At 52.7% G+C, this 14,255-nt stretch overlaps 8 protein-coding genes across 8 annotated transcripts; 4 read left to right on the top strand and 4 right to left on the bottom strand.

The window, feature by feature from the left end:
* Positions 1–182: 182 nt before the first annotated feature.
* BO95DRAFT_391249 (AorFlbE) lies at positions 183–1,510 on the top strand. The gene is made up of 2 exons (XM_025583621.1): positions 183–1,063; positions 1,129–1,510. The coding sequence occupies exons 1-2, from the start codon at positions 497–499 to the stop codon at positions 1,177–1,179; spliced, it is 618 nt and encodes a 205-aa protein (XP_025441347.1). The 5' UTR covers positions 183–496; the 3' UTR covers positions 1,180–1,510.
* On the bottom strand, positions 1,291–2,395 carry dph5 (diphthine synthase). Its single transcript, XM_025584358.1, has 3 exons — positions 2,232–2,395; positions 2,031–2,155; positions 1,291–1,961 (listed from the first exon to the last, which is right to left on the bottom strand). Exons 1-3 carry the CDS (start codon positions 2,364–2,366, stop codon positions 1,364–1,366), a joined length of 858 nt encoding a protein of 285 aa, XP_025441346.1. The 5' UTR covers positions 2,367–2,395; the 3' UTR covers positions 1,291–1,363.
* Positions 2,396–2,571: 176 nt separating this feature from the next.
* Positions 2,572–4,599, top strand: BO95DRAFT_443785 (transcriptional regulator SPT3). Its single transcript, XM_025586731.1, has 4 exons — positions 2,572–2,721; positions 3,232–3,321; positions 3,378–4,211; positions 4,264–4,599. Exons 1-4 carry the CDS (start codon positions 2,677–2,679, stop codon positions 4,267–4,269), a joined length of 975 nt encoding a protein of 324 aa, XP_025441345.1. The 5' UTR covers positions 2,572–2,676; the 3' UTR covers positions 4,270–4,599.
* On the bottom strand, positions 4,449–5,736 carry BO95DRAFT_443784 (blue light-inducible protein Bli-3). The gene is made up of 3 exons (XM_025586730.1): positions 5,175–5,736; positions 4,696–5,104; positions 4,449–4,629 (listed from the first exon to the last, which is right to left on the bottom strand). Exons 1-3 carry the CDS (start codon positions 5,370–5,372, stop codon positions 4,604–4,606), a joined length of 633 nt encoding a protein of 210 aa, XP_025441344.1. The 5' UTR covers positions 5,373–5,736; the 3' UTR covers positions 4,449–4,603.
* A 173-nt stretch (positions 5,737–5,909) lies between these two features.
* On the top strand, positions 5,910–7,171 carry BO95DRAFT_474211 (uncharacterized protein; the record flags this gene model as incomplete). Its single annotated transcript, XM_025589786.1, has 3 exons — positions 5,910–6,006; positions 6,259–6,719; positions 6,832–7,171. 3 exons carry the CDS (start codon positions 5,910–5,912, stop codon positions 7,135–7,137), a joined length of 864 nt encoding a protein of 287 aa, XP_025441343.1. The 3' UTR covers positions 7,138–7,171.
* Positions 7,172–7,636: 465 nt separating this feature from the next.
* Positions 7,637–8,764, bottom strand: BO95DRAFT_482907 (uncharacterized protein). Its single transcript, XM_025590269.1, has 3 exons — positions 8,452–8,764; positions 7,833–8,401; positions 7,637–7,769 (listed from the first exon to the last, which is right to left on the bottom strand). The coding sequence occupies exons 1-3, from the start codon at positions 8,521–8,523 to the stop codon at positions 7,739–7,741; spliced, it is 672 nt and encodes a 223-aa protein (XP_025441342.1). The 5' UTR covers positions 8,524–8,764; the 3' UTR covers positions 7,637–7,738.
* A 97-nt stretch (positions 8,765–8,861) lies between these two features.
* Positions 8,862–9,603, bottom strand: BO95DRAFT_165934 (uncharacterized protein). Its single transcript, XM_025580765.1, has one exon. It carries the CDS (start codon positions 9,440–9,442, stop codon positions 9,065–9,067), a length of 378 nt encoding a protein of 125 aa, XP_025441341.1. The 5' UTR covers positions 9,443–9,603; the 3' UTR covers positions 8,862–9,064.
* Positions 9,604–11,373: 1,770 nt separating this feature from the next.
* BO95DRAFT_365094 (uncharacterized protein) lies at positions 11,374–14,142 on the top strand (the record flags this gene model as incomplete). Its single annotated transcript, XM_025582680.1, has 4 exons — positions 11,374–11,646; positions 11,673–11,819; positions 11,908–12,652; positions 12,797–14,142. The coding sequence occupies 4 exons, from the start codon at positions 11,374–11,376 to the stop codon at positions 14,140–14,142; spliced, it is 2,511 nt and encodes an 836-aa protein (XP_025441340.1).
* Positions 14,143–14,255: the final 113 nt, after the last annotated feature.

The raw sequence follows: 14,255 nt of genomic DNA, 5'->3' as shown, positions 1-14,255 counted from the left end.
CGGACTCAATATTGCCGGGCCTCACCGCCTAAGATTGGAGATCAATTTGAGGCCGACAGTGCGAAATTCACAAGCTGATTCTTGTCTAGGTAGGTTTTGTAAAATCCATTGTTTTGACATACAACTCTTACATCGATACAGTCTCCCATATGCTGCTTTGGGACATGGGCAATTGATGCCCTTGTGAGCCTGGTTACCCCTGCTTAGTAAAACAAAGAATCGGACTTAGCGCCATCTGCATTATCGCTCCGGTCACCAATTGGACCGATAACTCACCAACCACTCTTCACCTGCATATCCACCCTGTGAAACCGCGCAGTGCGCGCTGCATCTCGCTTGCTCACTTTAATATGAGCTTGCATTCTCACCTTCCTAGGATGCTGCACCCTCGTTCCACTCATCAGAATCATTGAAAGCGCATTGTCTTCTCGCCACACAACCATTACCGTCGCAGAACACCCTCGGCTACCCATCCCGCGGTTTCCTCCCTTCCACCATGCCTGTTTACATGCTCTACGGCTTCCGCTGGCCTCGCGCCGGCTTTACAGGGATTCGCGTCTACGTGGTCTTGCACAATCTCGAGGATGCCACCGCCGAGTATATTCAGCAGCCAACCACCACCGAGCTTCTTCTCGAATCGTTCCAGAAGACAGAGCCCAGCATTGTCGATCGCTTGCCGGAGATGCGCTTCATCGAGCAATATGACCCCGAAGACACGAGTGATGCGGCTGTCAGCAAGCCTTTCGCCTACGTCGCAGCGAAAGTTATCTCTATCCCCGAAGCTGGAGTCCCTTGCTCCGAAACAAGCTGGACGCCTGAGGATCTCTTCACCAAGTCGCCATTGGATACCGCCGCCGAAGAGGCGATCACGGAGATGCGCGACAAGTATGCTGCGGGCGAGCGGATCGGTTGGTATATTGTCTACAATGGCGATCCCGAGAGATGGTTTCCTCTGTCAGATGAGGAGGAAGAAGATAGTATGGACGACGGCGAGGGATCCTACGGGAATGGCGAAGAATGCGATAGCGACCAGACGCCACCAGCGACGCCTTCATCAGCAACGGTACGTTTCGCATCAAAGTTATTTTGCTGGGTGCCATAACCTCTGACGGTGTTTGTGTCATGCAGGTACGACTCCCCCAGCGGCTTACAAGATTTTTTGGTCGGAAAGCGGCCTAATGACTGTACTGGGAGATGTGATTCTTAACATCTTACGCTTGACGATCCACTATCGACTTGATCTCCATCACAAAGCTGGCTTTGGGTGTGTTCGGAAACCTCGGTTCGGATGGCTCACTTGTTTTTATTCAGCGGGATAAATGTCTATTTCGTTCAACATCATTCGTTACACGGCAGCAGTACCTCACATGGTACCGTAGCCTCCTTTTTGCCAAGCGGCATCGAAGGTCGCCTGGTCCACAGCGAATTGTTTGATGTAATCCTTCTCCAGATCATGTGCCCTCTTGCCAAGCAGGACCAAACTGTGAAGAGGTCGGCCCATGTCAACTTCTGCCAGCTCCTTGAGAGTACCGGCAACCAACTTCTGGTCAGGGGCTCCAACACGAGCGGCACCAACAGCCAGACTATCCGCAGTCCAGACTTCCTCCTGGCGCTCCTCCTCCGTCTCGAGCATCTGACTGGCGCACTGCGCAACCGTCATGAAGCGCGGAGGCTCGTAGATCAGACGTCCACGGGCCATGTTTTCGAGGGATTGCTCCTTGACCTTGATGTCTAGCAGGACAAGTGTGTGAAGACCCAGCCCAGCATTCTCCTTGACACGGTCGTAGTAGGACGAAGGCTTCCAGGTCTCAGTGAAGAAGACCATGCTGACGGTCTGTCCGAAGTTGTACAGCTGCAGGCCGGTGCAGCCAATGCCGGACATGATCGATGCGTTAGGGATGACCTTGGACTCGATGCCCAATTCACGGGCGCGTAGGACTAGATCGGTGTGTGTCGTAGCACTAGTAGCTGGCTGTCAATCCCCATGCATATCTCCCCATCAAACAACATATGAAGGTGAAAACACATACCCGAAGGGGTCGCCCACCACCAGGAAAGCGACATCGACTTTGTCGGCTTCAGCGAGGATGTCATCGCTGCCAGTCTCGACCAATTCGCGGTCCGCTACAATAACAGGACGTCCATAGAAAGCTTCCTACTGGAATGAGTCACTCCCAGTCAGCCACCTCTGCACCAATGTGCTAGAAGTATGATCGCGCAGGGGCACCCACTAGTTTCTCCTTCTCCACGAGGAGGATGCTTGTGTACGCTTCGAGGTAAACGCGCTCGGCCTTCTTGACCACCTCCAGACCTCTGACGGTGATGTCAGTCTCATCGGCAAGGCCGAGTCCCACTAGATAAAGCATTTTGATCGTACAATGGAGTGAATTTGCTCTTCAGGGAATGTTGATTGCGGCGTAAAAGTTTCCCTTATCACCCCGCCAAATGCGGTGGAAGGCGGAGGAACTGATGATCCGAGTATGCGAATCGGGGAAGCACGCGCGTGTCAGGTGACGTGCCTGCCTCCTCCGCGGGATATCCTGGGGCTCTGCCTATTGGGGAACGCCCTATTCATCAGCCTCTAGATTGTTGGAGTCTGAGATCATCTGTCTGTGTATATTCTCAGTGCAGTCTGTCTGGGATGACCAGGCGACCTGCTCTTCATTCTTCGCGAAGATGTCTACAGATCGGACACCGAAGTATCGTCAAGAGATCCAGCAGGTAAGCGTGTCAGTGGGCACCATTGGATTTGCTCAATTGATTGAACTGCACATCTCCGTACTGCACATCTGCACTTTATGCTTGTATTGCTTGTCCCAGACTGTGGCCCCTCTTGGATCTAGGTTGCACATAATTTGGTTGCTATCAAGTTCATTCACAGCAGCCCATACCAACTGTTGTTGGTCCGAACTACTATATTCACTTGCATCCGTTTCCCAAAATTATGCCGAGCTCATTCACTCTATCTTTCCTGGCTCCCCTCTGCTTAGACTTATCTGTTCATCATGATTGCTCTCAAGTCAATGTCACTGTTGCTGACAGTATCGCTTCACACATCCCTCCCATCCCTATCTGTACCCTATTCCCTCTTTCGGACTTATCAATACTTCAGCCCTCAGCATGTTTGCTCTCTCAGGAGGATTCCCACCTGGCTCAGAGTATGAACCAGAGGATGTGGACGTCGAAAGCGAAGAACAGTTTAAGGAGCGCTTGACTAACACTTGGCGCCAGATGATGTTCGTCTCTGGAGAAACTGCCGAACCCTCGGTTGAAACGACTACCCTCATCGAGGAGATTGTTCGTCAGCAAGTTGTCGAAATTGTACGATACCTTCGTCGCTTTCTTCAACCGGTGAATGACGCTAACATCCCTACTAGCTTGCTCGAAGCACCGCTCTGGCAACCCGCCGCGGTGTGCGCTCTATCTCCACCGATGATCTGATCTTCTTGATCCGTCACGATAAGGCCAAGGTGTCTCGCCTGAAGACCTTCCTCTCATGGAAGGATGTTCGTAAGAACGTCAAAGACTCGGACGACAAGGGCGGTGCCGATGCGGCCGATTTCGCCGCCGCCGACGACCCCATCGCCGGAGGCGTCGTGGCTGGACCTCAAGACGTTGCGTCGAAGCCGAAGAACAAGCGTGCCCGCGTCGGTCTCGCTTGGGATGTGAACAGCTTCTATTCCGTGCAGGTTCCCGAGCGCGAGGATGAAGAAGACGAGGAAGAGGAGGAGCAGAACTACGCCACCCTGCAGCGCCTTGCCGCTGCCGACGAACGCACCAAGCACATGACGAGGGAAGAATATGTGTTCTGGTCGGAATGCCGTCAGGCGTCCTTCACCTACCGCAAGAGCAAGCGTTTCCGGGAGTGGGCCGGGTTCGGAATCGTCACCGAGTCGAAACCTAACGATGATATTGTCGACATCCTCGGGTTCCTGACCTTCGAGATAGTGCAAACGCTGACCGAGGAGGCCCTCAAGGTCAAGGAACGGGAGGATCGAGAGAAGAACCGTCGTGGCGGCGCAGATAATGGCGAGGATTCCAAGAAACGTAAGCGCGAGACCGGACTCTTCGACCCCCCTGAGGAGGGCCGCACCCCTGTCGAACCCAAGCATATCCGCGAAGCCTATCGCAAACTGCAGGCGACACCCAATAAGAACATCGCTATGCTGCTACATAACGGTCGTGTGCCGGCCCGGATGCCATTACGACTGGTGAGTCGTGTCTGGACCTTTCTTCTATGCGCAACGCTAACGGCGAGAATAGATCTAATGGGGTTATTTTGTTATACGGCGTCTATTGGAGTCCATGCTAGTGATACCCTCAACACGCACTCCTAATTTTAGGACCGGCCTCTTTAATATAATATGGTGCGATAGCATTGCAATGATTGGTTTACTTTTGTTCTGCACCAAGCCCTACTTGCTTACGCCCCGCATGTCTAGATTCCCTTCCATTGGATAATGTGTCTTTCATTTGCAAATCAATACAAATATGATACTAGTGACATGGTACTTAGCACATGTGTCATCAGGGTCATGAAATCATAGGGTAATTCACTCGTCCACGGCTCGCGTGGGTTCAGCAAACAACGAACAGCGACAATTTATTCGTTCGCGTGCGTGCGGCGCCCTATCATTCCGCATTAATATCCATCTTACAATCATTACAAGAGAGAGAAAAGGCAAAAGAACTTACACTCCTCCAGCTCCGCCCGCGACAGCTCGCGGATGCTGTTGATAGCCGGCACGTTCCCGGTGGCCACGCTCTTGACGGTCTCGACGGCGCGGGTGAGCATCCCCTTGCGAGCCAGCGCATAGTGGGCGGTCACCGCCTCGAGCTTGATGACGCCGATGCGGGGGTCCTCGGGGCCACCGTCGTGCACGCCATCGCCCAAATCGCCCAGCCACGCCTGCAGGGCGGGCGAATAGTACTTCTTGACGGTGTCGCGGTCGGAGATGATGGTGGCGGTGCCGGAGATGGAGGCCCAGGAGCCGCTGAGCGGGTCCAGGAAGGACATGTTGACCTCCTTGGGGTGGGTGGTCAGGTCCATCGTCTTGTGCGAGAAGAGGTTCGTGTGGAAGATCAGGTCGATGCCGCCGTGCTCCTGTGCATTCACAAGATCAATTTAGCTTTGATAGAAGGACTTGGGGGAGGATGTTGTTCGAGAGGCGTACCTTTCCGGCGAGCGCCATGCAGCGGGATGTGAGGAGCTCATCGTCCGAGGACTTGGTGGTGAGCATGCCGAACTTGGAGTCACTGATGAACGTGACCAGGTCCTCGACCTTCTGGGGTAGAGGGGGGTCCTCGTGCGACTTGGCTGTGTAGGGGTCGAGGGGCTTGTTGCCGGCCGCGGTGTTGATGGTGCTGGACATTTTGGTGGTAGTTGTGATTGTGGGTTATGTGTGATCTGTGATCTGTGATACGGGTGTATTTAATTGAGCGATTCTGATGTTCTTGAAATGAAGATAATTGGAGAGAGGTGAGGGAGCTGCAGGAGATGGGATGTATTTATCAGATGTGATCGATTGCCAAGGCTGGCGTAGATGTGACGTCAATGGGTGTCATTGCTTGCGTTACTCTATCGCCAGTTGATCCTCGATGAACGCTGTTTCTGCGATCGCGCTAGACAGCGGATTGATGTCAACTGGTCTGATGATCGATCGATTCGAGGTAAACCAGAGGCAGCTTGTATATGTAGATTTGGTAAAAGAAGTTAATTTACCTTTTCCGCGATCGCTAACTTACCTTAGGCATAAACAGATATCGCCGGCGGCCCTGCGGCCCTGAAAGTAGCCAGGCTGCTCACCGCCCGCCACAGCCAGATTGTTACTATATTTCCTCGCTAGGATAGCCTCACGTAGCCTGAACTCAGCAGTTATTCATATCCCAAACAGATACGCCGGCCATCGATGGCTGATATCAGCCTTGTACAGAGAACCGGTAGTCATCACGTCGCAAGGGTCCGGACACCCGCATTGGTCGGCTTGAACAACACCCTGCTGACTGGTAACTCGCAAGCTGTAACTATATGTCACACCGCCTCACACGACGTGACAAGTTGACATTGTCTGGACAGGACATAGACACCAACAATTGACTCAGGTCGACAATTAGTCTCTGATTGTCTTAGATATTGGATAAATATTCTCCAAACATCTCATTGACGGTATCGCTGCGCTGCAATATACAGCCAAAATGCTGCAGTGGCTAGTTCCCCCGCCTGCTCCTCCCCGATTTCTCCTGGTCAGATCATCATAGAGCAAACAACAGTGCTAAGCGACCAACTTCCACCCATCCCTCGCGTAGCTCACCCACGTGTCCATCAATTCTGGGGCATCATCCACACACACCTCCGACGGTTCTCCCGATCCTATTGCAGCTGGGTCGGGATCACCTACGATAATCAAATCGCCCAGCTCCCGTTCGGCCTTGTTCTGAAGTGGTCGGATGGTACCCGGCTCGAGGAAGTTCTGGCCATACAAGTCGCCAGGCAAGCCGGTCTCCCTGTACCCAGAGTTATCTGCTATGGCAAGCATGCTGATAGCCCGCATGCGCCGGTTTCAATCCTAATGGCGCGGTTTCCTGGCAAGGAATTAGGTCAGGTTTACGATACGCTTAGCGACGAAGAGAAAGAGATGGTGTTCCGACAGCTGGATCGGTTTCTAACGTATATTAGGAACCGGGAGAATCCGTGGGGCGAAAGCAGGATCTGCTTGATTGTAGGAACGCCGAATTAAAGTATTCGAATACCTACCAATTATCTTGCTGGCCCGTTTAGATCGGAGCAAGAACTCAATGACTATTTAAAAAAATCTGTCTGGTCGGGAGGAGGCGTATCAAAAGGCGATAAATCGCGCTAGGAAGATGGATAAGCTATCCCATCGTATCGTCTTTACTCACGGAGATTTCAAACACTATAATATTATGGTCCGTGAGAAACGCATTACAGGTTTTCTGAACTGGGAATCCGCAGGCTGGTATTCTGAGTATCGGGAGTTCACAACAGTATTAAGATTCACGCCGGAGGACTTCTGGTGGTATCACTTTGTGGTTGAGCTTGGTGGGAAGTCTTATCTGCGCGAATTGGACCGTGAGAGGGCATTGACCTGTTTGACTAGTGCCTCTTATTACTGGTGAACCTGAATAGTCTGCTTCTTTCCAAGATCTCAGGTTTTGGTCGCCCCGCCACAGCGTACGGCACGGACCTGGTGGCCTGTGTTCTAACTATACGGCTAGCTGTCAAGCTGCTCGAATTCCTTCTTTGAGATCATAGGACCCAATCCCTTATTCAAAATAAGCCCAGCACAGGTAAGGCCTTGTCCTATGATCCTTCGAGTCCCAAGATCTAGGAATCAAGAGAAGCAAATAGGACTTTTCGTTCGACATGTCTTCTGACTCCAATTTGAAACACTCAACGCCTGATATCAGTTTTGATTGCTTGTCTGTCCCGAGTGTATAATGAAACCAGGTTGATTCATAATCTTGAAGAAGTCGAGCCCTGGTGAGATGCCATGTTAGAGGACCGTCAGGGCGGATGGATTCCAAGAAGGGACGAACTGATGCTAAAGATGGGTGCGCGAACGCTGTAATATGTTATAACAGTCGAGCATTGATTGGGGTAAAGTGGAAAACTCACTATCTTGTCGATGGCTGATCTTGAGAGAAATTGGCTTTAGACTGCTCCTTGCATCTTCGAGCTCTTGGGAGCAGAAGTCCAGAACCGTTGTTGGATCTAGATTCAGTGTCGCAGCCATGGTATGTGCGTATATCTGACCTCCTCGCATTATCTAGCTGTTAGCACATGTTGACTCCAGGATCTAAGCGAGACCAACCGGCTGAGCACAGTGCTTAAAACTTGGACTTGTTCGAGTTGAATCAGTGCTAGCAGGGGTTTGGGGCGTTTGACGTATGGCCATGGCGTATTGATGATGTATGGGTGAGAGAAATCATAGAGAACGGTATCGTAGAAATCATTGGGAAGACGAAAATGCTCGTCACCGATGTCACGGCGAAGAATTCCGATGCCATGCAACGCTGCAAGACGTTCTAGCCGGTCAATGGCTAACGAAATGTACCATTCCTTCTCGAAGTCACTGAGAGGCAGATCCCCGATTCTCGCTACGAAATCATCGAATAGATGATATTCTCGAGTCGGAGGCGTTCCAAGTATACGTCGGCAGCGTATGTTGGGTTCGACTCTTTCGAGCACTATGGCCCGAGGGCGCAGCACATAGCTTCTAGGGTATTTCTCCCGTGTCAAGTTTAGTATCACACCATGATATGTTGGGAAATAGGTTGATTTGGAGGACGAGCGCTTGAGTAGAATGTGCTCGTAAGCTCGACTCTCGTCTAGAAAAGGGTCTAGTTGATTGATCGACTCGAAATACTCTTTTCCAAAGAACTATCTCCTAATGAGTCAATTTTTGTGTGTTGTTTATTGTGTCAACATACTGTTTTCACCACCAGGTTGGCTACACCGTTCACCTCTAATTCCAGCACCATGATGCTATGCAGTCCCGACATATCATCACGCAATCGTCGTCCTATTTCCCAGGCATCGTGGCATTGGAATTCCTTGAAGTCCAGCGGATCGCGAACAGGTTGATTGCTTAAGGGAATCACGTGCGGCTCACAGCCTTAGCCTTGCAAGAAGAATTCTGCCCATTTGTGATTCATTGCGCCGCTAATATTTCGAACGGGGAAAGGGCCAGGAGAGGTGGAAGCCAGCTTGTGGATTCATTGAATGCGGAGGCGGATGAGTCAGTGCGACAGGTAGAACCTCCAATCATGGATATCAGGTCATCTGACCCAATTGACCCAACTTAGACTTCTACTATGTAAGCCTGAGCCTTCAGCTATTAAGGAGTAGGTAGAGCTGCATGATCGAAAGCTGTCCATCTCAAAGTCATGGCATGAATGCTTACACCGTGCCTATAGAGTGAAAAGCCATCGGAAATTCAGCATAATACTACAAGGTCATGATTGGCAATTGAAACCAACTGACGCATGAGCTTCCTCGACTAGCAAGTAAATCTCACTGCTTTCATGAGAAGCCTCTCTCACTCTATGGTTGACCAATGTGTATATGATTTCCTGGCAGGTTCTCATGCGACCATTTCCCCAGGACTTCGCCCTTGAAGTACGCCATCCACTGATCATGGTATAGTTCCCCGCTGTGTGAGCATATGTATACATCACAGATGCAGAGTGCCTTCATCTCAAGACATAAGAAAGCTGGATTGCAGTCACCACATAGTATCCACCTCATCTTCGCTGCTAGACGATGTGTCCAATAGCAGCACCCTGTTTGGCTATAGTTGGTGGCTGCCTCAATTTTTAATCTTCGCGAAATGCTGCATACCAACAATGAATTGCATTTGGCCAGACAGGAGATGGACTGTGCCCTAGTCAGACAAACAGACCAGACAAGACAGGCCAACATCAAGGCAGCCGTGCTTGTTGCACAAGCATGGGTAACGAGCACAATAAAGTCTCAAAGATAGACAGCCGCGAGAGGCCATGGATCATATACATAGCTTGAGCATGTAGACAACATATTTATTGCTTCAAGGTTTGGTCCATGGTAGTTCGCTATGAATCTCACCATTGGCCCAAAATGGTCTCTCCACGTGTACACTGACAGATTGAGATTCAGACCGGTCTGGCAGAGGGGCCTCTGTGTGAGGTTACGTCTGAGTCCCCCATGAGCCGCATTTGCTGCGCCCGTGTTTCAGGTAGACCATTCATGCAACGAGCCCAGGCTTCAGGGCTTCCTAAGACACGTCGGCGTGGTGCAAGGCGCAATAACACTGTTCGTGATCGTCCGTTGGGGGCCATTCGACAAAGCCTCGAAGCAGAGATCATTCGACCGCCGATCATGTTTGTGCCACGAGATGGGAAGATTCTGTAGGTGGGGTTCCCTCGTCGCTACCATGTGGTAGATATCCACTCTGCTGTTCTGCCTGGAGACCCTGTAGAGCTGACCACCAGCCTGATTAGCTCCTGGAGCGTTTGGGTGAAGGGCTGTACTCTTGTACTCTCTTCCATAGTCCCAGTCATGTTGAATTGTATGCGAGAGTTGCATTTTCAGAGGCTGTAAAGGCTGTGTCGCCTCACGACAACGGTATCTCTGTTCCACCTGGTGAGGTAAAATCGGTATGTCATGATAAGCTCTCCGTTAAATGACCCGAACTCTTCAGCGCAAGATGCATGAGACGGTTTGATTAAGCTGAAAACTCATAAGGCCTATCGACCGCAGTCAAGACGAGCGGATTAGGGGGATTTTTAGCCCCCGCGAGTTCTTCTGGAAGGAGTATCTGATGTCAGACACTGCCACATGGCGATGCTCGTAGAGACTTCGCAAGTACTGTTGGATTCTTTGAAATCAGTTGGATGGCAAATTGGGTGCGAACGAGGCCTGGGGGCGAAAGTTGTGTTGTTTGAAGGATTGTGTCGGGAGGACAGGCGGAGATGCGCAACAACAACAACTCCACTCGCTTCTCCCCTTCCTCTTTCTGACAACCTCCCCTCTGTTTCTTACCGCCAGACACTTGTCTTCCATCACCAACTGGGCTATGGATATGAGCTCAAATATCAAGTCTAAGGTATGACGGTCTCCATGTAACATGCTCTTTTGCTAATTGCTTCCAGTCGTGTTGTATGCCTTACAGACTCTGACACGATTTGGCCCCAACGCCATGACGAACTAGTCTCTTCAGGCCCGCGATGAGAGCTCAGAGAATGCGATCCTCCCTTTCTCGAGCTCACTGCCACATTCGTTCATAGCGGGCACCCGTTCAACAAGGACAAGCTGCCTATCATGATGCAATTTGTTCGCTATTCGCGGCGCCTGTGTCCCAGCGGGTCAGTTGATCGCTCCCGCCGAGTCATAGCCAGGTACTAGGTTACTTGGCTTACCAGCTCTCTATGGCTCCCGTGGAACTTGTAGCCCCCGTTCAAACATTACGGACCCAAGATCTGTGCTGAGATGGGAGAAAGCTGAGTACAAGGAGTGTGTAATGGGTGGGTTCGGCTCCGGCGAGGGATCCCGTCTGGGGGAGGCGACGTATATCACCTCCTGCAGGTCCCCGTCAATTTAATATAGCCCATTTGTTTTCGGTCCTCCTGAACTTAGGGTGGCGATCCTACATCATGGCCCTACCTGCTATGCCTCACTATAGACAGGATCCTTACCCACCGCAATACTCCGAGATTCCTATTTCTCTCGGCCACACGCCCTACGGTAAATCCTACGCTTCGAAGTCTTCCGACAGTCTCGGATCACGATCGACATTATACTTCCTCCCGAATGACATACTCGAAGATCACATCGACGACGTGGCAGGCCAAACCCAACACAACCACATCAACAAGATGCCTGGCAAGCACATTGACGACAAGCTTCTTCTGGCAGGATTGGAGACGAATTGGGACTCTTCCGACCGCTTGGCCGTGCCGAGTCTGAGCATCCCCAAAGTCGGCATGTACGATCGACCACCGCTCAGTCCATGCCCTTCATATACCTCGCGAGCAAGTCCCACGATGAGCTCATCCTCCACGACCGAATGGAAGTATAACAAGCCGCTTCCCCCGGTTCCCAACCCACAAGAGAAACATATCCATGCCTCATACCAGTCAGGCTCGCCCGTGGGGGAGTCTCTGCCGCTCTACAGCTCGCGACCTCAGACACCTCGACCTATGACTCCAGGCCCCATGCCATCGCGATCGACAACGCCACAGCCACCAATGGCACCTCGACCTCTTACTCCTCGATCAGTGACCCCTCAGCCCCTGAACCCACGCCCCATGACCCCTCAGCCGTCACTGGCCAGGCCGATGACTCCACAACCCTTGAACATGCGACCTATGACTCCCCAGCCACTGAACACTCGGCCCATGACCCCTCAGCTTTCGACGGGCCGACCGATGACCCCCCAGCCGTTGACTCCTCGGTCTTTCACACCGCGACCTAACGATCAACGTTCACTGAATCCAGAATTCTCGTTGGCCGCTGCTGCGGCGTTGAACGCATTTCCGAACGAACCTTCATGGCCACAGCAGGTTGACCCCCCACCATCAACGGGCCTTTTCCCTCCATACCATTCTGAGAAGGGCCTCTTTCCTCCGTACAACCCAAATACTAGCGCACCAGCTCAAAATCGGCCTGACGGGCCCTCAAAGCAACCATCGAAGAAGTCGTCGGAGCAAAGGCTATCCGCTAAAGACGACGGTGAGGAGAAGCCTATATGGCGAACGCTCAAAGCGGGAGTGCGACGCGTCCTCACCACTAAAGCTTCATCTTCAAATTTGAAGAAACCCAAGTCTCAAAATGATCGGCGAGCATCGATCATCGTTCGTATGTCCACGAATCCGCAACAGTCACAAGAGTCAGGAGATCAGCAACATGATTGGATGCACAATGTCGAGACACAGGACGAAGAGCGATATCAAGATGCGGTCAGCCGCATGAAGAATGTGCTTGCCAGCTTATTAGAGGATGGCTATTCAATGGACGCGATTCTTCAAGCCGAAGCGAACCAAAAGTTTCTCCGGTCCCTCTTCTTGAGAGTCCAAAATGACCCTCTTCTCGGCTTGGACGTTGCTCCACCAGCACCACCAAGTCGCTGTGCATCTCCTGCACCTCTTCAGCTCAGTCCTTCTTTCCTTCCTGGTTCTCCCCGCCCCAATGTTCACAGCCATTCCCATTCTTATCCTCCTCCCAGCTCACCAGCTCTCCCCCCACCTCCTCACTTGAATACCCATACTTACTCCCATTCTGTTCCCCCTCCGTCGCCAGCGCCTACCAGTCCTCTACCTCCATTACCTTTCTCTCAGACTCATCCTCCCCCTACCCCTGCTTCTCCCGCTCCTACCTCCAAGACCCGCAAGACCGGCGCCGAGGACGAAGACGCTTGGGAATATGTTGGCTACGAAGACGACGCGACGATGCAGGACGACAGTCCATCAATACACGTCTTCAACCTCGGCGACAATGAATCGGACACCTCCAGCATCTACCCACGCTACACAAAAATGATGGCGGAGATTGAGGACGACCTAAGCAAAGCATTCTCGCCCACGCGCTGGAGTCTGACCAAGCCCGGCCTAGAAGACATGACCCTCCAAATTCTCCTCCAAATCGACGATCTGGACGACCTCTTCGCCTTCGCCCAGGTCAACCGCGCCACATACCAAGTCTTCAAGCGCCACGAACTGCCCCTGATGCAGAACACCATCCGCCTCAAATCACCCGCCGCCTGGGAACACCGCCAGATGAGCGACATCAACTCGCAGGAATCCTCGTCGGAGGAAGAACCCTTCACGGCCGAGATCTACTACCGCCACTACACCCGCGACCATCGCACGCTCGCCACGCTGAAGGGCCTGATGATGACCCACTGCCGGGCCGTGATGCGCTCGGCCTCGTACACGGCGCTCTCGCGACCGGCCAGCCCCGCGGCCCGCAAGATTGACAACGCGATCTGGCGCGTCTGGACCTTCTGCCACCTTTTCGGCATGCAGACGGGGCGCGACCACGATATCGACGGCCAAGTCAGCTGGCTGCGCGGCGAGGTGCGCTCCCCGTTCCAGCCCTGCCCGGACCCCAACGACGTCTGCAGCATCTTGTTCGACCCGCCCCCGGGCTTCGGCGAGGGCAACAACCCCGGCGGCCTCTCCGTGACCGATATGCAAGACATGGACGAGGTCTGGACCTGTCTCAAATACATGTTCGGCTTCCTGCGCGGCGAGACCGAGCGCGCCCGCCGCTTCGGCGTCTTCGCCAATGCCACTGCTAATCGCGGTGGCGGCGATGACGACGACGACGACGACGACGGCAGCGCCTCGTCTCCTCCTCCCCCCGACACCGACAAAAGGAATCAGGGCATGATCATGCTGCACGAGTGGATCTACTACCTTATGACCCTGGGCCCAGAGGCGGTCGTCGAGCTCGCCCCCCTGGGCCCGGATACCCATGCCGAGACGACGTTCCAGCGCGCCATGTCGCGCGGGTGGACGACGTGGTCGGCGCCCCGGCCCGGCGCCACGCGCAGTGCTTTCTTGACTGATGCGTTGGGCCGGGTGTCTGGTGGATTGCGGCGGTTGGAGGAGTTGCAAAGGGAACTGTGGTATAATTATTTGTGAACCGTGTGGATGGGTGAGTAATGTAGGTTATTTGGGAAGCTGCGGTGGTGTTCCGGGTAGTGAGCGAGAATTTCTGTCTTCTCTGTCTCTTTTCTTATCTTCGAGCATGTATT

This window comes from Aspergillus brunneoviolaceus (assembly GCF_003184695.1).
Source record: "Aspergillus brunneoviolaceus CBS 621.78 unplaced genomic scaffold BO95scaffold_41, whole genome shotgun sequence".
Taxonomy (NCBI): Eukaryota; Fungi; Ascomycota; class Eurotiomycetes; order Eurotiales; family Aspergillaceae; genus Aspergillus; species Aspergillus brunneoviolaceus.
The sequence above is the reverse complement of the archived record's forward strand: the minus strand, read 5'-3'. Positions and strand labels throughout refer to the sequence as shown.